The following is a 22,184-nucleotide window of genomic DNA, read 5'->3' on the forward strand; positions in this document are numbered from 1 at the left end:
AATTCAATTTCTAAATTTTTATTCATTACAATGGAACATTTCAATATCATTTAATAATTGTCTTATCTTTTGGTTTCACAACATGGTTGACGTCGAATAATATACTTAAAAATACGTTTACCGCCGCTTCCAAAGCGTCAGTGCAGAAGAAACGGTAACAAATTGTAGTTTATACAACAGGTTACAATTATACTTACAAATATACGGAACACACACTTTGTATTATTTCTAAATAGAACCCTTTTTCGAAAATCCCTGAACTAAACCATTAACATCATTAACTGTACCCAAAATCATAGACTATCAAATTGTCAAATTTGTATTGCAACCGTAACGGTGTTAGTTCATTAGCAAGATTATAGGCTTGGTAATGATGCGGAGGACTGACGGACTGAGGGACTGACGGACAATTGTCTGTTGGCATAGGTTCGGTGACTACGCGACTATTGTTGACATTTAAGAACAAGTTTTTTTTTTATATATTTTTTTTAATAAGTGATTTTATATGGCATATGCATTATTGAACTAAGGTATTATCAAGCTAATTTACTTAATTTAATTACAAACATAGTGCTATAGTATTAATTAAATACTAATGTTTTCATTTTATGTTATCAATTAAATAAATTGTATAATTTTTCACAAACTATTTGAAATTTTATTAAAAAAAAGCAACAAGAAATTTGGTAGCCATAAGTTAAAAACTAGGCTCTTTGAAACCTACAGAAAGAAATTCTACTTCCAGAAACAAGAAGTCATCAAGGGAACGATGTCGCAAATAATATTCACAATAAATGGAAAACAGTATACAGGTAAAACGAATACCATTTTTTTCTTGTAAGCTTTTATTAAATAAAGTAGACAAAATGTGATTATAACGATTTGTTAACCAAAAATTATTAAACTACCTTATTAAAATAAAGTTTAATTCCTAAACTGCAAACTAAAAAAAAATATTATTTAAGATTGTTTTTTATTATATTTTTAAATAACAGTTTTCTGGGCTTTGGATTTATGGATGAATTACATTAAAACATGCTTTTCTTAGTCTTTTCGTAGTTTGTCATGTCGTGTTGCTCCCGGCACTGAAGAATAGGACAACTCCATCTCATTCCTACGAATATCGTTAAAGGCGATTAAGGGACGGAAAGAAAGCAAAAATTGTTTATTTGGTACAAAATACCATTACCAAAAAGGTAGAATAGGGAAAAAAGCTTAAGATTCTTTTTTTAAGCGACGGGCTAGCAACCTGTTACTATTCGAGTCAGTCTTTGCGAGACTGTTGGCTCTGTCTAACCCGTAAGGAATAAAGACGTGATTATATGTATGTATACTTTTCTTAATAAGATTTTCGAAATCGAATTTTGAAAATCGAAAGATGGAAGGCTTTATGTCCTAAAGTGGTCTGTTCCTTAAAAAATTAAACGTTCTTATGAAGGGGATGGTTCAATTATAGAATTATTGGGAGATAAAGATAGTTTAATTGAACTAAGGTTTACTAGAGTTTTCGTACAATTGATTTCTAAGCATTTTAATGAATATATGTATGTATGTATGAGTAAACAATACAGTATAATGAATAAACTGTTAACTAAAAGGTTAATTATTTTCAGCTGATGGAAAATACGGTCCGGACATGTCGTTAAATGAATACATAAGAACAATAGCAGATTTAAGGGGGACCAAAGTGATGTGTAGGGAGGGAGGGTGCGGGGCTTGCGTGGTCGCAGTTAGGGCTCCGCTGCCGCCCAGCAATGAGGTCAAGACCTTCTCTGTTAACTCGGTAAGGGAAAGAGAAAAAAATAGTATCGAGAAAGGTTAAGGGTCAGGTCAAGAGTACCCGAAACCGCCGAGCTTGAATAAGTATACATACATACATACATACATAAAATCACGCCTCTTTCCCGGAGGGGTAGGCAGATACTACCTCTTTCCACTTGCCACGATCTCTGCATACTTCCTTCGCTTCATCCACAATCATAACTCTCTTCATGCAAGCTCGGCGGTTTCGGGCACTCTTGACCCGACCCTTTACCAGGACGTCCTTAATTTGATCAAGATACGTTCGTCTAGGCCTTCTCAATACAATAACTCTTTATTATTGTGCAATAAAGAGTTATTGTATTGTATTATCATCATCATGAGTAATGAAACCTAGAATGATCATCAAATTGATTTATTCTTGATAAAACTCAACGTAATAATTATTACTGTGTGAAGGTTACTCACTGAAGACTTAATAACATCATGGCGTAGAATGCACATACACAGATGAGAATTAATTGATAAGTACCTAATGTTGACAAGATGCGAGTCATTGACGTATGAGCGAGCGTGACTTCATGATATTTAGTCTTTAATTAAAAATACATACATACATATAATCACGTCTATTAAGGGGTAGACAGAGCCAAGAGTCTATGACAGACTGAGAGGCCGCCTTCAACTGTTTGGCTTAATGACAAAATTGAGATTCAAATTCAGATTAAAAATTTTTATTCATTATTATGGGACACTTCAATATCACTTAATAATTGACATATTTTTTGATCATTAATAAGTGATATTGAAATGTCTTTTGGTTTCACAACATCAAATATTTAAATTACTCAAAACTAAGTTTACTGCCGCTTCCAAATCTTCAGTGCAGAAGAAGCGGTGACCAACTGCACAGCAGCATTTTCTTCAACAACGTCAACTTCACAACTATCCAAACTTAGAATTGTCTTTCAGTGTCTCGTGTCGGTCCTCTCCTGCCACGGCTGGGAGATCCTCACAGCAGAGGGCATCGGGAACAGGACCCTGGGCTACCACGAGATACAGAGCAGGCTTGCCAACTTCAACGGCACTCAATGTGGCTACTGCACACCTGGCTGGATCATGAATATGTACAGGTAACTACATTAAACCTATGTTATTATTAAAGTATGTAACACTTTTATTAACATACATACATATGATCACGTCTTTATCCCTTACGGGGTTGCTAGAGCCTACAGTCTTGAAAAGACTGATAGGCCACGTTCAGCTGTTTGGCTTAATGATATAATTGAGATTCAAATAGTGACGGGTTGCTAGCCCATCGCCTAAAAGAAGGATCCCAAGTTTATAAGCCTATCCCTTAGTCGCCTTTTACGACATTCATGGGAACGAGATGGAGTGGTACTATTGTATTTTCTATTGGTGCCGGGAACCACACGGCACTTAAAGGAAATAAATAAAATAAAATTAATAAAAGTGTGCCGTGTGGTTACCGGCACCAATAAAAAAAAGAATAGGACCACTCCATCTCGTTCCCATGAATGTCGTAAAATGCGATTAAGGGATATGTTTATAAGGGATTCTTCTTAAAGGCGATGGGCTAGCAACCTGACACTATTTGAATCTCAATTCTATCATTAAGTCAAGCTAATAAAATAAATAAAAGTTTATTTATTTTCTCCACAATAAACAAAGCTGAACGTGGCCTATCAGTATTGTTAAGACTCTTAGCTCAGTCTACTTCACAAGGGATATAGATGTGATTATATATATGTACGTATTTCATTATCCTGCGCTTTATCCCATTAGGAGTACGCCTATAACTAACATTCCAGTTTGGATAAGTACCACCGTCTAACCTTCGATACTTAGTTTTTAAGTAAATCCGTGAGAATCTAGCTTGGCCACTAGATGCACTAAAGTATTTAACTAACTCACCTTAACTACCTAACTCACCTTTTACGACATTCACAAGTGATATGTGTGACAGATAATGTGGTCCTATTTTTCCGGTGAATCTTCCTAATTTTACACTCTTTCCAGCCTTTACGAATCGAAAAACAAGAAACTGACCATGACCGAGGTAGAAAACTCATTTGCCAGCAACATTTGTAGATGTACTGGATATAGATCTATCGCTGACGCTTTCAAGACATTCGCCACAGACGTGAGTGAAGATCTCAAATGCAAAATGATTGACATGGAAGATTTGTCTGTTCTGAAACCCTGTGGGGTTAAATGCAAAGAAAAATGTGCTCATACAAGAAACAAAAACATTAACAGAAATGAAGAAGTTGAAGAAGAATGGTGTGTTTTGGCAAAAGAAAATAACAAAATGATCGTAATTGATGGTGAAACGCATAAATGGTTTAAGGCTTACGCGTTAGATGATGTTTTTAAAGCTATTAACGAAAATGATGATTACAAACTAATTGCAGGAAACACTGGCCAAGGTGAGTCAAATAATTTTTGTAATGCATATAATTTATTTTGATAAGTTTGTTTTGTAAAATATGTTCAAAACATGTGTTAACTGATAATTATTTTTTGCGTAAACAACAAATACTAGATCTATTTCCTTCTGGTAATGTAGTTCTGGCAGTAATATCTACGCCTCTCTGGAGAGGAGCACGGGGTATGCCTTTAATCATGGTGCTAGATTCATTTTAATATCTTTTCAGGAGTATTTCACGTAACACACTATCCTCACAATGTCATTGATATTTTCAACGTAGCTGAAATCAAGGGTTACGAAATAGATGAAAACCTTATCCTGGGGGCCGGCATGCCTTTATCTGAAATGATGGATGTATTCCTCAAGTTATCGTCTGAGAATGAAGACTTTTCATATCTGAAACAGTTTTACGATCATATGGATCTGGTTGCGCATATACCAGTCAGAAATGTAGGTATTTTCTTAATTTTGCATTTTTATTAAATGTTACTATTTATTTATCAAATTTTGCTTTGTTAAATTTTATAAGTTATAGTAAGTTATCTCTGTTATACATTATAATAAGTATGAAATGTTTTTTATTTGATAATTAATATTTATTTAGCATTGTAAACAGAGCCAACAGTCTTCAAAAGACTGAAAGGCCACGTTCAGCTAGGCTGTTTAGTTTAATGATAGATGGTTTTCAGATAAAATGCGTTTTCCCTCTAGAGCTATATTTTTCTAAATGCCTTTGTTTAAACTAGTACTGATTAATCCTCAAACTACTATTAAATTTTCAGATCGGAACAATTGGAGGGAACTTGTTCATGAAATATACCAACAACGATTTTCAATCTGATGTCTTTCTGCTGTTCGAGACAGTCGGAGCTGCGATCAAAATTGGCAAGTAATTTGGTCAGTTAATAATTCAAAGACTTTCAGGTACTAACTATTAGTATCTATTACGAATACTTATTAATACATAGTTATACGCCTTTGTACCTGTACTACAGTTTTATATTTGTATTGTAGGTACTCCTTTAGTGTACAATAAAGCATTTACTTATTTACTTATGTAAAAACTTTTAATTGGTTATATTCGAACTCTAAATAATATGTGCCGTGTGGTTTCCGGCACCAATACAAAAAAGAATAGGACCACTCCATCTCTTACCCATGGACGTGACCATGATGGATTGTGATTCTTTTTTAGGCGATGGGCTAGCAACCTGTCACTATTCAGATCTCAATTCCATCATTAAGCCCAGCAACTGAACGTGACCTATCCGTCTTTTCAAGACTGTTGGCTCTGTCTGCCCCGTAAGAGATATAGATGCGACTATATGTATGTACGTAACTAATATTATGAATGCGAATGTATGTTGGTTTGTTTTCTGTTACCTCTTCACAGTTAGACCCCTGAACCGATTTTGGAACTTGGCACAAATTTATTGTAGACCTTTTTACGTTTAATATATTTTATTTCTTAGACATGAATGTAAAATTACAGATTATCTTGTCCCAGATAAAATATACCAACAGTCTTGAAAAGACTGCAAGGCCACGTTCAGCTGTAGATAAAATAAAGTACCTAAATATGTTTCAAAGTATTTGAAGTAACATTCCGTTTCAGCTGAAAGTGGCGATAAATCGAGCACTATGTCTCTGCTGGAGTTTCTGCGTTACGATATGACAAAGAAAGTCATAACTCATGTTCTACTGCCGCCGTTATCGCACTGTTGTTCCGTAAAGACTTATAAGGTAAAACTGTATTTTCAGAAGCATACAATAATACTAGTTTTGAAACAAAATTACGTAAAATCTAATATTTGTAACGTAACTCTGCTTATATTATTTTCAGTACTTTAAAAAAATAACTAGATACCTTTAAAAAGCCAGAAATTATTCATTCATAGAAGATAATATGACAATTATAAAATTAAACTATACTCATAATAAAACTACCTAATAAAAATAAAGTAAAATTCCTAAACTACAAACTAAAAAAAAATTAATAAAAAAAAATATATTAATACGTAAAAAGATGTAACAAATTATTTAAATTTAAATTTAAGAAATTATTTACCTGTTTGGGTTAATTATTCTTCGTTTTGAATAAAAATAACAATCGAAAGAGCCTATAAAAACTTTCCGACCATACGAACAGGTTTGGAACAATAAGGTTTAAAACATAAATGGGTGATGTTATTTTTACCTTAATTGTGAAATCTCCATTAACATATCATATTATTATTACATTTTCTTATTTCAAATGCCATTAACGTGCAAATTCAAAGTAATTTGTTTTATTCATTATGATATGAATTACTGTCGTATCTTTTGGTTTCACAACATTGGTTGACGTCAAATAAATTACTTAAAACAAAGTTTACCCCCGCTTCCAAACCGTCAGTGCAAAAGAAGCGGTAACAAATTGCACAGCATCGTTTTCTTCAATAACGTCAACTTCACAATTATCCAAACTTAGAATAGAAATGTGGACGCGAGACAATACATTTTTATGATTAATTGATTTAATAAAAATTTAGTTAAGTGTGGTTCCCGGCACCTATACAAAAAAGAATAGGACCACTCCATCTCTCTCCCATGGATGTCGTAAAAGGCGACTAAGGATTAGGCTTACAAACTTGGGATTCTTTTTTAGGCGATGGGCTAGCAACCTGTCACAATTTGAATCTCAATTCTATCATTAAGCCAAATAGCTTAACGTGGCCATTCAGTCATTCCAAGACTCTTGGCTCTGCCTACGCCGCAAGGGATATAGACGTGACCACATGTATGTATGTTTAGTTAAATCTATTTTGTCTTTTGTCCTTTCAGATAATGCCTCGATCACAAAACGCTCATGCGGTTGTCAACGCTGGTGTAATGTTCAAATTCAAACGCGATCCTAACTTATTGGAAAAAGCTTCTATAGTCTACGGCAGCATATCACCAAAATTTGTACACGCCTTTAAAACTGAGGCGGCGTTGGTCGGTAAAGATCCGTATACTGAAGAGAATTTACAATTGGCTTTGAGAACTTTGAAGAGGGAAATAATGGCAGAAGAGGCTCCCCCGGAACCGTCAGCTGAGTATAGGAAAATGTTGGCATTGGCTTTGTATTACAAGGTAATAACATCACAAAATTAGGACCAAGCATCGAAGTGTAATAGGAGTGCAACTATATACGAAACGATCAAAGAGAGAGAGCAAATAATATAACCAACTCAAATGTCGTTTAGTTATGATCACATTAACAGTCTTACCAATTTTATAGTCTTATAAGGTACTCTGATAACATCCAAGATGTCGTCTTAATATTTAGAATAGAATAGAATAGAATAGATTTATTTTCAAAATTGGATACAAGGTATCACTTATTGACGTCACATAACTTAAATCTAATTATAACTACTACCGCTTCCAAAGCGCATGTGTAGAAGAAGCGGCGGAACAAACTACACTGCAGCATTTTCATAGGACGTCTTTGTTTTTCTACCTATCATAAAAATATGAGGTAACCCGGTTATTTTTTGTTCAACTATGTAAATGAAAATTGAAGAAGATAATAAGACGAAATAACCTCATATACCTCTATTAGCGTGTTGCTTATAATTAGACACAATGACCATAGCAATAGAAACATTACATTGGTATTAACAATTATGTTGTAACATGATGCAATTTTATGAAGTAGTACGTACTTACCTACTTACGTTTATTGAATCAGTTTTTTTGCTTAAGAAACAAAAAAACTCAAAGAGACGTTTCAAGTTTCTATTCCCATTAAGGATATAGATATAATATAAAGTAAACATCTCTGAACTTTTTCGTTCATTTTTTTGCAGGCCATCTTAAGTTTTTGTCCTAATGATAGGTTAAACCCAAAATATCGTTCAGGAGGCGAGGTCATCAAACGAAACACTTCAAAAGGAACACAGGTAGGTACTTAAGTAGATGCTCTTGTAAAAGTATACATACATATAATCACGTCTATATCCCCTGCGGGGTAGACAGAGCCAACAGTCTTGAAAAGGCTGATAAGCCACGTTCAGCTGTTTGGCTTAATGATAGAATTGAGATTCAAATAGTGACAGGTTGCTAACACATTGTAAAAGTATAGCTATCTGATTTTCATGCATACTGAGATTTTGAGCGTACGCCATTTAGTGATTACACGAATTAAATTAATCTCCCTGTAGAATTATGAGTTTTACTAAAACAGAAGTTAATTTTTTTTAAATATAATTTTCTGACATCTTTATGTGTTAAGAGTAAGAGGAAGAACGTAAAGAAAACAAAATAGCTAAATTATCGAATATGTATGTAAAGTCGCATTCAATTATTATATAAATAAGGACGATAAATCAATAAAAAAAAAAATCCTGCTCCAGGTTTTTGACACTGACAAATCTATCTGGCCTCTTAACCAACCAGTGCCCAAACTGGAAGCTCTAGTGCAGTGCAGTGGCGAATCAGTCTTCGCCAACGACCTTCCAACGCAGACTGGAGAAGTGTACGCGGCCTTTGTCACCGCAGACGTCAACCCTGGAAGTGTTGTTAAAGCGTTCGATCCTGAGGAAGCTTTCGTAAGTTATGAACTTCACAATAGATAGCAATTCAAAGGACTGAATATGATTTTTTAAGTATTATATTAATGAAAACATTTTCGTCGGCCCTGAATGACCATATGATGAAAGACATTAATATATTATTTGGTTTTATACCCCTAGAAGTAACGAGTTATGTTAAATTAATGACAACTAGCTGTGCTGTACTTCGTCCGCGTAGAATAGTTATTTTGGGCATCATTGAAGCCCTCAAGGATGAATAATTTTCCCCGTCTTTTTCACATTTTCCATTATTTCTTTGCTCCTTATGGTTGCAGCGTGATGTTATATAGCCTTAAGCCTTCCTTGATAAATGGTCTATTCAACGCAAAAGGAATTTTTCAAATCGAACCAGTAGTTCCTAAGATTAGCGCGTTCAAGCAAACAAACTCTTCTGTGTTATAATATTAGTATAGATTAATACTTATTTTGATCTATTACAGAAAATACCTGGAGTAGTTGCATTTTATACAGCTAAAGATATCCCAGGCAAAAACTCATTTATGGCGCCAAATCCTCCACTAGTCACTATGGATGAAGAAATCCTTTGTGATGGAAAAGTTAAATTTTATGGACAACCAGTGGGAATTATTGTCGCTGATAGAGAAAGAACTGCCAATAAAGCAGCCTCTGCAGTTAAAATAAAGTATGCCTCAATAAATAGAAACAGACCACTCATAATGATTGAAGATGTTTTGAAATCGCCACAAAGATGCAAAAGGGTTACTGTTGATGAAAAAGTACAACCAAAAGATAAAGGAAATGATGTCAAGTGCGTTTTGTATGGAGATTACAAAATTGGGACTCAATATCATTATACTATGGAGACTCAGACCTGCGTGGTTCAACCCACAGAAGATGGACTAGAGGTTTACTCCGCTACGCAATGGTTGGATTTAACCAATGTTGCGGTTGCGCAATGTTTGAATGTTAACGTGAACAGGTGCGTAGCCCAAATTTTTCAAACCAACGGCTTCCATAATTTAAGTTTTGACATATATACATATGTATGACCATATGGTTACGTCTATATCCCTTGCGGGGTAGACAGAGTTACCAATCTTGAAAAGACTGAATGGCCACGTTCAGCTATTTGGCTTAATGATAGAATTGAGATTCAAATAGTGACAGGTTGCTTGCCCATCGCCTAAAAATGAATCCAAAGTTTGTGAGCCTATCCCTTAGTCGCCTTTTACGGCATCCATGGGAAAGGGATGGAGTGGTCCTATTCTTTGTTGTATTGGTGCCGGGAGCCACACCTAAATTTGAAAAGCAGATTTTTGATCATTATTTTTAACTAGTTTCTTCCAAACATTTCAGCGTGAATGTAGTCGTGCGCCGTGTCGGTGGAGGTTATGGATCCAAAATATCCCGAGCCAGCCAAGTGGCGTGTGCGGCGTCATTGGTGACCCATCTCTTGGGAAAGACTTGTAGATTCGTGCTGCCTTTGGAGACCAATGTGAAAATAATCGGCAAGAGACTGCCTACTTATTGTCAGTTTGAAGTAAGTGAAATAATTATTTATAAGTACTCTCTACATTTGCCAACATAATATCTTGCGTCTATTAAAATTAATAGCTAGTTTTTTTTCTTTGACTAATTAATAAGTGTGGTTCCCGGCACCAATGAAAAAAGAATAGGACCACTACATCTCGTTCCCATGGATGTTGTAAAAGGCGACTAAGGGATAGGCTTATAAACTTGGGATTCTGATTTTAGGCGATGGGCTAGCAACCTAGCTATTTGAATTTCAATTCTATCATTAAGCCAAACAGCTGAACGTAACCTATCAGTCTTTTCAAGACTGTTGGCTCTGTCTACCCCGTATGGGATAAAGGCGTGATCATATGTATGTATGTATGTATTAATATTATGTTTTAATTATTGTGAACAACTAAACTTATGATTTTTTTATTATTCGAAGTCGCAAAGAAATTTCCTTTTTTACTTTTTCCTAAATTAACTTTTAATAAACTTCTTCCTATAAACATTATTTCGACACCTCTCCGACTATTCTAACCATTGGACTTAATTATCAGGTCGGTGTAAACAAAGAAGGTGAAATACAATACTTGAAAAACAAATATTACCAAGACAATGGATGCGCCAAGAACGAAGTCATCACGGGGATCACTCTGCATCATTTCCTCAACTGCTACGACTCTAGTCGATGGTATATCGAAGCTAACAGTGTGTACACTGACACCCCGTCCAATACTTGGTGCAGAGCTCCCTGTAAGTTTGAAAACTGAATGATACAAATTTATGGTAGTTAAGAATTATGTTTATGAATAATGTTTAACCTGCAAGAGTACACATTCTTTTTAATGTTAATGTTATGCTGCGCCGTGTGGTTCCCGGCACCAATAGAAAAAAGAATAGGACCTCTCCATCTCTCTCTCATGGATGTCGTAAAAGGCGACTAACAGGTAGGCTTATAAACTTGGGATTCTTCTTGTAGGCGATGGGCTAGCTATTTGAATGTCAATTCAATCTTAAAGCCAAATAGCTGAATGTGGCCTATCAGTCTTTAAAGACTGTTTGCTCTGTCTACCCCGCAAAGGGTATAGACGTGATTATATGTATGTATGTTAATGTTATATACATGTACTTTAAATATTTCATGTTAAAGAAGTTCCTTTTTTTAAAATTAGTATTATTTCTTTATACTTTTATTGCTTTTGATTAACCTTCATCGTCTATAGATTTTGAACACTAATAACTTTTTCAATTTACAGCTTCAACTGAAGGTCTAGCTATGATCGAGTATATAATGGAAAGAATCGCTTTCAATTTAGGCAAAGATCCTTTACAAGTTAGACTTTTAAATATGGCGAAAAAGGATAATCCAATACCAGGTCTGATAGACCAATTGAAATTTGATGCTAATTACGACGCACGATTGCAAGAAGTGAAAGCTTTCAATGACCGGAATCGATGGAGAAAACGAGCTATAAAATTGATACCAATGACTTATGATCTCTTCTACATTGGCCCGTTTGCCACTCTGGTATCAATATTTCATGCTGACGGCTCCGTCATAGTGAATCACGGTGGTATCGAAATGGGTCAAGGTATTAACACAAAAGTTGCACAAGTAACAGCGTACAAACTTGGAATACCTTTAGAGAAAGTAAGTGTTAAGCCAACATCGAGTTTTACGTCCCCCAATTCAATGGCCACAGGGGCAAGTGTTGGTAGCGAATGTGTATGCTATGCAATAACAAAAGCATGTGATGAATTACTGCAGAGATTAGAACCAATAAAATCTAAAATGCGTAATCCTACGTGGGAGCAATTGATAACTGAAGCGTACAATTCCGGTGTCAATTTACAATCTTCACAAATATATTCCACTAGTGATGAAAAGGTCAAAACGTATTTTATTTATGGAGTAGTTATAATGGAAGTTGAAGTAGACATTTTGACTGGAAATCATGATATACTCAGAGTGGATTTGCTGGAAGATACAGGGAGAAGTCTGAGCCCACTAATCGACGTTGGACAAGTACGTATTTGACAAATTTGTCATATTCAATAACGAATAATAAAAATCTAAACTTAATTCATATCAGAAAATAAGTTTATTTAATGACGTATGACTAGACTAGAATAATGAAGAAAAATTACTATAGAAGATATTCTAACTCCAAAAGTAAAGGGAATAGGCAGAGAACTTAAAAAATATTTTTTATCAATTTAGTCACATTATTAAACAAGTATATTGTTTTGTTTGATGTGACTGACATTCTCAACATTTCCTTTCTCCACGTATCCTTTTTCAAGGTGAAGATTATCAAATTCTGTTTTTAGATCGAAGGTGCTTTCATCATGGGTCTTGGGTACTGGACCTCTGAGAACCAGATCACCGACCTGAACACTGGTAGGATCCTGACTGACCGTACCTGGACGTACAAGCCTCCTGGCATCAAAGATATCCCTGCAGACTTCAGGGTGTACTTCAGGAGGAACTACGGGAATCCGTATGGCGTTTTGCAGTCTAAAGGTAAGCTTTGATTGATGATATACAACATTTGGAGTTTGTTGCTTCTTCGTTTGGGTACATATGTACATAGCTTATCACCCACAAATAATGTATCTTTTAAACGGCATAAGAATTTTGAATTAAAAGAAAAATAGAAGGACGACTCCATCTTGTCTGTCATCTCGAAATTGTAAAAGGCGACAAAGGGATAGCATATATCATTAAGCCAAATAGCCGAAAGGGCCTATCAGTCTTTTCAAGACTATTGGCTCTTGTCTATCCCGCAAAGGATATAGACGTTATTATATGTATGTAGAAATGTTTTCACGATCGGTCCAGTATTTCCGAAGTAATCTTTACCCTTACTGCAAACAATAAAAGTTCAAACTTTACCTTTTATGTTTGTATAGATTTGTTCAATTTATTGAGTACCCAATACAATTTACAGCTATACCAACAAATTTGTATAAATATTAATGCAAACAATTATGTACTGCGTGTGAAATAATTACATTTACATTAATAATTTGGACGATGTATACGTTCATTTGTATTAAACTCAATGATAAGAACATTGAATTCCATTAATTTAACCTTTTATTTACATACATACCATCACGCCTGTTTCCCTTTAGGGTAGGCAGAGACTATGGAATTCCATTTGCTACGATCCTTACAGACCTCTCCCGCTTCCTCCACACTCATTATATTCGACCATTACGGGTACTCCTAACATCTCCCTTTTTCAAGACATTCGAAATTTGGTCCTTGAAAGTTCGACAAGGCCGGCCCTGTCCCACTTTTACAGTTAGCTCAGCCTTATAAATTCCTTTCATTAGTCTGTCTTGACATGTCCAAACCATCTCAACATACTCTTTTCAATTTTGGGCACCACATCCTCTTTCGCACCGTACATTTCTCTTACATCCATATTTTATTTACTTTATTAACTTTTATTTGATATTTGTTCAATTATAATTTACTTTGTTAACTTTTATTTGATTATTGTTTAATTATATATTCTTTTGAACTTCTTATGTTCTTGTGCCGTGTGGTTCCCGGCACTAATAGAAAAAAGAATAGGACCACTCCATCTCTCCCGTGGATGTCGTAAAAGGCGATTAAGGGATAGGCTTATAAACTTGGGATTCTTCCCTTAGGCGATGGACTAGCAACCTGTCACTATTTGAATCTCAATTCTATCTTAAAGCCAAATAGCTGAACGTGGCCATTCAGTCTTTTTAAGACTGTTGGCTCTGTCTGCCCCGCAAGGGATATAGACGTGACTATATGTATGTGTATGTATGAACTTCTTAGACAAAGGTTTAATGACCACGCTTAGAAGAAGAAAGGAAATGGCGACCCTGTGAGGGTGGTAGTTTGGTAATTATTTCCTTCTTTCCAGCTACTGGGGAGCCGTCGCTGTGCATGGCCGTGGTGATAACCCACGCTCTTCGGGAAGCAATACGTCTGTCCCGCCTGGATGCAGGGTATCAGGACCAGTGGGTTGATATCAGTAAGTTTTCTGTCAAAGTACTGTACGTTACTAGGTAGTTAAGTTAAAAAACATTGTTTCTGCCTATCCCTCCAGGAAAATTGTGATATATGTATGTATGTATTGTAATGTGGATGTAGCAAAGGAAGTATGCAGAGATCGTGGAAAGTGGAAAGAGGTATTCTCTGCCTACCCCTACGGGAAAGAGGCGTGATTTTATGTATGTATGTATTGTATCTGAAGGAAGAAGGTAGTCATACATACATACATAAAATCACGCCTCTTTCCCGGAGGGGTAGGCAGAGACTACCTACTACTTCTTCAAAGTATTCTATGAGAATTAAATACAATTTGATTGAAATATATTGTCCTTCAAGCGTTTCTGGGGTCCGCCCGTTGCCATTCAGGATTAGATAAATAATAAAATAAATAATTATATATACATACGGGACAAATTACAATGATTGAGTTAGCCTCGAAGTAAGTTCGAGACTTGTGTTACGAGATTCTGACTCAACGATACTATATTTTATAATAAATACTATATTTTATAGATAAACATCCAAGACCCAGGCCAATCAGAAAAAGTTCTTTTCTCATAAATAGATAAAGACTCCTATCACATATGACCTCCGAAAAGGGGGACCTAACCCAGTTTGGAATGGTTTTATTCTAACGTGGCGAGAGCTACAAACAATTGAAAAAAAACATACAACTACTAAGTAGTAAAAAGAAGTTAAAGAAGTTTGCATGTTCCTACTCCCAAGTGATGCCCTCAAAATTAATCGATTTATATTTTGTATTCAAATTTCAGAATTCTTTCTCTTTTTATTTCAGAAAACCCGTGCACGGTAGAAAATATTTTCATGGCGGCCGGACATAGGACAGAACATTTTACATTAAAATAGTTAAGTTTACACGTTATGTTTGATTATTTTTTAGAGTTGAATAAAGTATTTTTTGTTGTTTTACTTTTTGTTCACCATTTTAGTAAAACATTTAAGTTCCGTTTTTTATTATGGCCGCGTTAAGAATTGAACCTGATCCAATCTCCGCGTCATGATTTGTCATTCAGGCAGCTTAATTACTCGAACGTTTTTCTGAATTAATAATGAAACATAAATTAAATTGACGATCGGGGCCCTAAATGTTGTTTTTACCATATCTGGGTAAATTGAATCAAGGCTTTCTGTCGCTCAGAGATTACTATTCTACTGCGATATCCTTCAAATTTACAAACATACATACATATGGTCACGTCTATATCCCTTGTGGGGTAGACAGAGCCAACAGTCTTGAAAAGATTGATAGGCCACGCACAGCTATTTGGCTTAATGATAGAATTGAGATTCAAATAGTGACAGGTTGCTAGCCCATCGCCTAAAAAAAGAATCCCACATTTGTAAGCCTATCCCTAGTCGCCTTTCAAGATATCCATGGGAAAGAGTGGTCCTATTCATTTTTCAAATTTACCTTTTCTCTTTTCTCATCATCTTTGAATGTGTCCGAGCCCGAGGTCTAGCAACATCTCTTTCTCCACTTTGGCCGGCCTTCTCTCCTTTGTCTGTCGACAGCGCCATCTATTAATTTCACAGAACTTATTAGGAATGGACATTCAACGTTATGTATTGACCGCGCTGTAGTTCCACCGATTTGCACTAGATGGCGCTCTTATGAATTTACCGATAAACACATTTTACTTCAGTTTTTTTACATTACATATTTGCATTTCCGATTGAGATCCGATGTGTTAAAAGGTTTTGAAATAAACATGGAGTAGACGAACTCACGCGCCTTTATATTGTATCTTTATAAACATTTATATTAAAGAAATTGCTTGGCATTTATTCAACCTTGAAATTTACAATAAGCTGCATAGAAAAACCTCGACAAAGTAGTCATAACCCGTATTTCCTTCATTTATGATTCAAAGCCCGACCCCACTCGTTTTCCATAATGAAATAGCCTGAAAGTATTCAACTGTATTAGTAGGTGTCGATAACTATATACTATTAAGATTATTTGTACCACAGGCTATCAATTTCCGTATGTTATGATACAAAGCAAAACTTAAATTACTATGGCGTATTGCTAGGCTGTTCAAAATTCTCAATAGTAATGTACCCTTCGAATAATGTGAGTACTAAATGCGTGCTTCTACTTACAACATACATACCTATAATCACGTCTTTATCTCTTGCAGGGTAGATAGAGCCAACAGTCTTAAAAAGACTGAAAGGCCACGATCAGCTGTATGACTTAAAGATGGAATTGAGATTCAAATAGTGACAGTTTACTAGTCCATCGCCTAAAAGAAGAGTTCTCAGTTAGTTCTCAGTCAATAGCAGCACAGAATTCTAAATCGCGCAAGCAAAGATTTCACGAATTGGAGAATAACTTCCGACAGGCAACACCTAGCATTGCGGAAGATCTTCCCTTTAATGGCGGTCGAGCTGAATCTATAGTTCCCGCAACATAAGGATTCTATTGGACTGATGTTACTCTATTAAAGCCACATAGCTGTCTGCTTTTCACCTCTAACGTTATACGAACATCAAATCTACCTGTGATGTAATTGCATCGTCATAGATAATGCACAAATGCATCGCTCCTCGAGACAGGTTGCAACTCGGAAATTATGCTGTCAGAATATATGGCAGCTGTCAGAATTAACAGGTACAGTCGAATCGAAAAGGTGGGGTAGACAGAGACAAAGAAACCTACATTAATGTACACCCGGCTCAGGCACAGAGTAGTCCTCAAAGGTAACTAAGGGATAGGCTTTCACTAATTGGATCTCGATTCCATCATTGAGCCATACAGCTGAACGTGGCCTTTCAGTCTTTACAAGATTGTTGGCTCTATCTACCCCGCAAGGGATATAGACGTGTTTTTTGACGTTGTATGTATCTCGCTTAGGAATTACCTGGAAAACAACCCCTACATCAATAGTCGAGGTGGAACAGCTATGTCCTGAGCTGAGTATTATGTGGTAAACAGTCACACTAAGTAAACTTTACTGGGTAACTTGGTCTAAGTAAACTTTACCGAGTAAAGTTTACTTAGTTTGACAATCATTTTTTCCTTTTCTCCTCAGATGAGGGTAAATTTTCTCCTAACGCGGGTCGTGACCAAGCGATAGAAGCAGAAGATAGATAGAAGAGGTTACCTAAATAGAAAAGTTAGATGAAATGTTAGATGACGTTAAAAACTTTCGGGTTATTCGGCAGGTGTTAAGTATGGTAGCTTTTTGTAGGAGATGAAGAGTGTACGGTGGTAGCTTTAATGTAGTTAGACTTTGTGCGAGGGTTTTTGGAATAATACCTGTTGATGATAAAACTATTGGGATTATATGAACTTTATTTGCTTTCCATTGGGTTTTCACTTCTATTGCTAAATCCTGACAATAAATAATCAGATAATAATAATTGACAATCATTATTATTATCTGATTATTTCTCTCCTCTTTTCTCCTTTTTTCTTCTGTAGGAATAAATAACTTTATAACTATACTTCCTACACTTAGTTGAGGGGTAAGGAGGTATTATCATCTATGTGGTTCCCTGGACTTCATCAAAGGACCACTCCACCTCTTTCTCATGAATGTCGTAAAAGGGACATAAACCTAGTGTCATCTTCAAATGTGAGTTGGATTCTCCAACAATGATTACTTAGGGTAGACGGTAGCCGCTTACTGAAAAAACCTGACTTATCCAATCCAGGACCATTGTCTAGATGCGCACCCCGGACTCTTCTCCAAAGAGGAGGAGAATGTAACATGAATAGAATAGAATAGATTTATTTTCAAAATTGGATACAAGGTATCACTTATTGACGTCACATCACTTAAATATAATTATAACTACTACCGCTTCCAAAGCAAGCATGATTAGAAGAAGATGATCAATGATCATCTCTGGTGGTATAATCATTATAAGTGAGGGCGGTCTGACTTACATTGAACATTACCTACAGTTTACAGATTTAAAGTAACATAAGCTTGTATTAAGGTTTGAGAATTATTCCCTTTGTTGCATCTTACGATCTTCTTCCTCCTGACTTTTAGTCCCGGTTGCATCCTCACCTCTCTGGAGAGCAGCCCGCCTTTGACCATGGATGCTGGATTGGGTGAGTCAGGTTTTTACACGAAGCTACTCCCGTCTGATCTCCACAACCTTGGGTGGTAAACCTAACCCGTATTAGATCCATGGTTACACATCCAGTTGCCTGAAAGTGCAGGTTTCCTCACGATGTTTTCCCTCGCCGTAAGAGCATCAGTTAGTATTCAAACTAATGTACATAACTTTGAAAATAGTCATTGGAATATGGTCAAGGTGGGATTTGAACACGTGTACTACCTTGCCAATTCGACCACCAACGGTCTCCTTGCATCTTACTATATCCGAGGGAAAAAGATAAAAAGTAATTCTGTTCTTAAATGCCGGGAACCACACGGCAGATCAGTAGCTAACGTTTTACAACACGTTTTTTTTTAATATTATAAAACATGAGCCACAACATCGGTACACTAGTCATCCTGTAATCACATACATACAAATATTCACGTCTATATCCCTTGCGGGGCAGACAAAGCTGACAGTCTTGAAATGGATGATAGGCCACGTTCAGCTGTTTGGCTTAATGATAGAATTGAGATTCAAATAGTGACAGGTTGCTAGCCCATCGCCTAAAAGAAGAATCCCAAGTTTATAAGCCTATCCCTCAGTCGCCTTTAACGACATTCATGGGAACGAGATGGAGTGGTCCTATTCTTTTTTTATTTGGTGCCGGGAACCACACGGCACTGTGACCACGGTCGGTGCAATTCGGTCGAAACGATATCTTTTCGCGTTAATTTACATACCTCACTTTTTTGTCTGTGGTTCAACACTTCCTTATTAACATGTCACTTCGTACAATGAAATTAAAAGTTCTAATTAATGGTCTTAATAAATCAAATTTCATTATCAGGTGTTTTTTTCCCCTCTGAAAATAATGCTACGATAATTTAATCGTACATTTTCTAAGTATGACATACCTCATTCATAAGGAGGCGGTACTGTACAGACGCTGGGTGTTTTAGATTATGTATTTTTTTTTCCGTGTGGTACCCGAAACCACTATAAAAAGAATAGGACCACTCTATCCTATTTTCCATGGAAGTCGTAAAAGGCGACTAAGGGATAAGCTTCTAAATTTTGGATTGTTATTTTAGGCGATGGGCAACGTGTCACAATTTGAATCTCAAATCTATCATAAAGCCAAACAGCTGAACGTGGCCTATCGGTCTCTTCAAGACTGTTGGCTCTGTCTACCCCGCAAGGGATATAGACGTGACTATATGAATAAATGAATGATTTTTTTTCAATTAAAAATATCTTTTGCATCACATTTTGTGTTTTTATTTATACATATAAATATAATTACGTCTATAACCCTTGCGGGGTAGACAGAGCTGACATTCTTAAAATTTTTTCAAGAATTTCTGTAATTATATCCAAATTTTGAAATTATTATGATTTCAAAACATTTGTTAATTATAATTTTTGTTATTTAACTATAAAGAAACCGTATCGTATTCAAGAATGTTAAAAAAAACCGTATCATAAAAACCAAAAAAAAAAACATTAACAACATCGGTAACATTTTCGCCTGCGGGTGTACGCCACCGGCCCTAAGTAAAAGCAATGCAACCCCGCCGAGTACTCCAACAGCAGTCACCGAGGGCGGTCACTGCAGCTTTTTCTAATACGTACGTACTTTATGTATGTATTTTATCTATAATTATTTTATTTTATATTTTGTGCAGGAATTTTTTTTTTAATTTGTCCTGATATTTTTATTATTCATACATACATATGATCACGTCTATATCCCTTGCGGGGTTGACAGAGCCAACAGTCTTGAAAAGACTGAATGGCCACGTTCAGCTATTGGGCTTAACGATAGAATTGAGATTCAAATAGTGACAGGTTCCTAGCCCATCGCCTAAAAAAGAATCCCAAGTTTGTAAGCCTATCCCTTAGTCGCCTTTTACGACATCCACGGGAAAGAGATGGAGTGGTATTATTCTTTTTTGTATTGGTACCGGGAACCACACGGCACATTTGTGTAGGTATAATAATTTTTTTTTTAATTTGTCCTCATATTTTTATTATTCATAAACACTTCAAACTACTAAAAATAGATTACAATTAGAATCAATTTAAAACTAAAACTACTTATAAAAAAGAAAGAAAAAAAATTGATTACAAACTAAAATTTAATTTACAAATTGCACAGCCCCTGCATAGCATCAACATGCGGGAGTGTGCCCAGAAGGCTGGCAGCATTGCCAATTTGAATGGCAATGCTGATTCTCTGAGCCAGATATTTTTCCGGTCACAGAAAGCTGATGGGCAGATGGTATAAATATATTTATTTAGTTTGACCCCACATAAAGTTCTGGTCAGACCCAATGGTTGACTGGTAGATAATGCTTCCAGCATTAAGTCCGCCAATTGTGCTATACATTTGTATTTTGTGCTATGAAGTTTAAATAAATAAATACTACATCCATATTTCTTCGGCTTCCTCCTGGCTTTAGTCCGGGTTGCATTGTCATAACTCTCATGTCATAACATAACGATTTATACCAACTGATTAAAACCAAAAATAAAACTGATTAAAATTCCAATGCCTTTCTTCACACTTTCCTGTCGTGGGCCTGCCGGAAAAAAATTCTCTAGAAATAAGTAGTTCCCTTGTACTAAATTTCTCTTTTTTCGAGTTTTATTCTTATTGTCTGTCCTTGATGTACATAAATATAATAGATGCGGGGTAGACAGAGACAACAGTTTTGAAAAGACTGACAGGCCACGTTCAGCTGTTTGGCTTAATGTTTGCTAATTTCTGATTCAAATAGTGACAGGTTGCTAGCCCATGGCCTAAAAGAAGAATCCTAAGTTTAAAAGCCCATCCCATAGTCGCTTTTTACGACATTCATGGGAACGAGATGGAGTGGTCCTCTTCTTTTTTTATTAGTGCCAGGAACCACATGGCTAGATTTATAAATAGATATAGAAACGTTGAGAATGTTCTGCAAAAAAGCACGTAAAACTAAGTCGAGTAAAATTAAAAGAAACTAGGTTTAAACCGGGAATCCGCTCCGGCGAGTAATTACAGAAAATCCAATATTGTCCTGAGTCCATCATAAATGGAGCCATGATGAGAACTGTCGTTTTTTTTTGCGATTAAGTTTAGACGATAATGACTCTAGGTTTTATTATTTTGAAGAAACGCCTGCGGCTTCTTTCGCGTGAAAGGAAAAGTAATTAGTCGCTTATTTAAATAAGGACTTTTTCCCGCTCCCTAGATCAGAATCCCCGATTTTGGAAAAGTCTTTCTAAGCTGACCCCGGCCTACTTCATAGAAACAGTAAAATTTCAGCCTGATCGGATATATATATTTATATTTATATGATTATACGAGTATATATTTATATAGGGTTGTGCGTTAATAGATCTTTGCATTTAATATATGTAGAATAATTGAGTGCCTCAATCTTCCTCATGCGTCGATGGTCAAACGAAAAAGCCTTATTTACATTAATTCCCTTGCTAACCGACGGTGAAGGAAAACATCGTGGGGAAACCTGCATGACCCTGAGATCAATAACATGGTCCAAAATGCGCTAGGTTCTATTGCAAAGATAGCGGGGATAATACGGGAATCGCTTCGTGTAAAAACTTGACTTTCCTAATCGAGGTCAGAGGCGCACCCCGGGCTCCTCTCTAGAGAGGTGGGTACGCAACTGGGACTAGGGCTCACATACATACATATCGTCACGTCTATATCCCTTGCGGGGTAGACAGAGCCAACAGTCTTGAAAAGACTGAACGGCCACGTTCAGCT

General features: G+C 36.0%; 1 protein-coding gene across 1 annotated transcript in view; it reads left to right on the plus strand.

Moving 5' to 3' along the window:
• Nucleotides 1-750: 750 nt before the first annotated feature.
• Nucleotides 751-22,184, plus strand: part of LOC106136474 (xanthine dehydrogenase) — a 34,721-nt gene continuing 13,287 nt past the window's right edge. The window contains exons 1-17 of the mRNA XM_060948325.1: nucleotides 751-812; nucleotides 1,614-1,759; nucleotides 2,734-2,894; nucleotides 3,805-4,214; nucleotides 4,443-4,666; nucleotides 4,999-5,101; nucleotides 5,832-5,959; nucleotides 7,040-7,330; nucleotides 8,050-8,142; nucleotides 8,596-8,790; nucleotides 9,255-9,754; nucleotides 10,132-10,315; nucleotides 10,851-11,046; nucleotides 11,550-12,319; nucleotides 12,625-12,817; nucleotides 14,202-14,312; nucleotides 15,129-15,198. Of these exons, the coding sequence (XP_060804308.1) occupies nucleotides 770-812; nucleotides 1,614-1,759; nucleotides 2,734-2,894; nucleotides 3,805-4,214; nucleotides 4,443-4,666; nucleotides 4,999-5,101; nucleotides 5,832-5,959; nucleotides 7,040-7,330; nucleotides 8,050-8,142; nucleotides 8,596-8,790; nucleotides 9,255-9,754; nucleotides 10,132-10,315; nucleotides 10,851-11,046; nucleotides 11,550-12,319; nucleotides 12,625-12,817; nucleotides 14,202-14,312; nucleotides 15,129-15,198 (3,818 nt within the window). The 5' untranslated portion in view covers nucleotides 751-769. The remainder of the gene's footprint in view (nucleotides 813-1,613; nucleotides 1,760-2,733; nucleotides 2,895-3,804; nucleotides 4,215-4,442; nucleotides 4,667-4,998; nucleotides 5,102-5,831; nucleotides 5,960-7,039; nucleotides 7,331-8,049; nucleotides 8,143-8,595; nucleotides 8,791-9,254; nucleotides 9,755-10,131; nucleotides 10,316-10,850; nucleotides 11,047-11,549; nucleotides 12,320-12,624; nucleotides 12,818-14,201; nucleotides 14,313-15,128; nucleotides 15,199-22,184) is intronic.

This window comes from Amyelois transitella, chromosome 15, assembly GCF_032362555.1.
Source record: "Amyelois transitella isolate CPQ chromosome 15, ilAmyTran1.1, whole genome shotgun sequence".
Classification (NCBI taxonomy): domain Eukaryota; kingdom Metazoa; phylum Arthropoda; class Insecta; order Lepidoptera; family Pyralidae; genus Amyelois; species Amyelois transitella.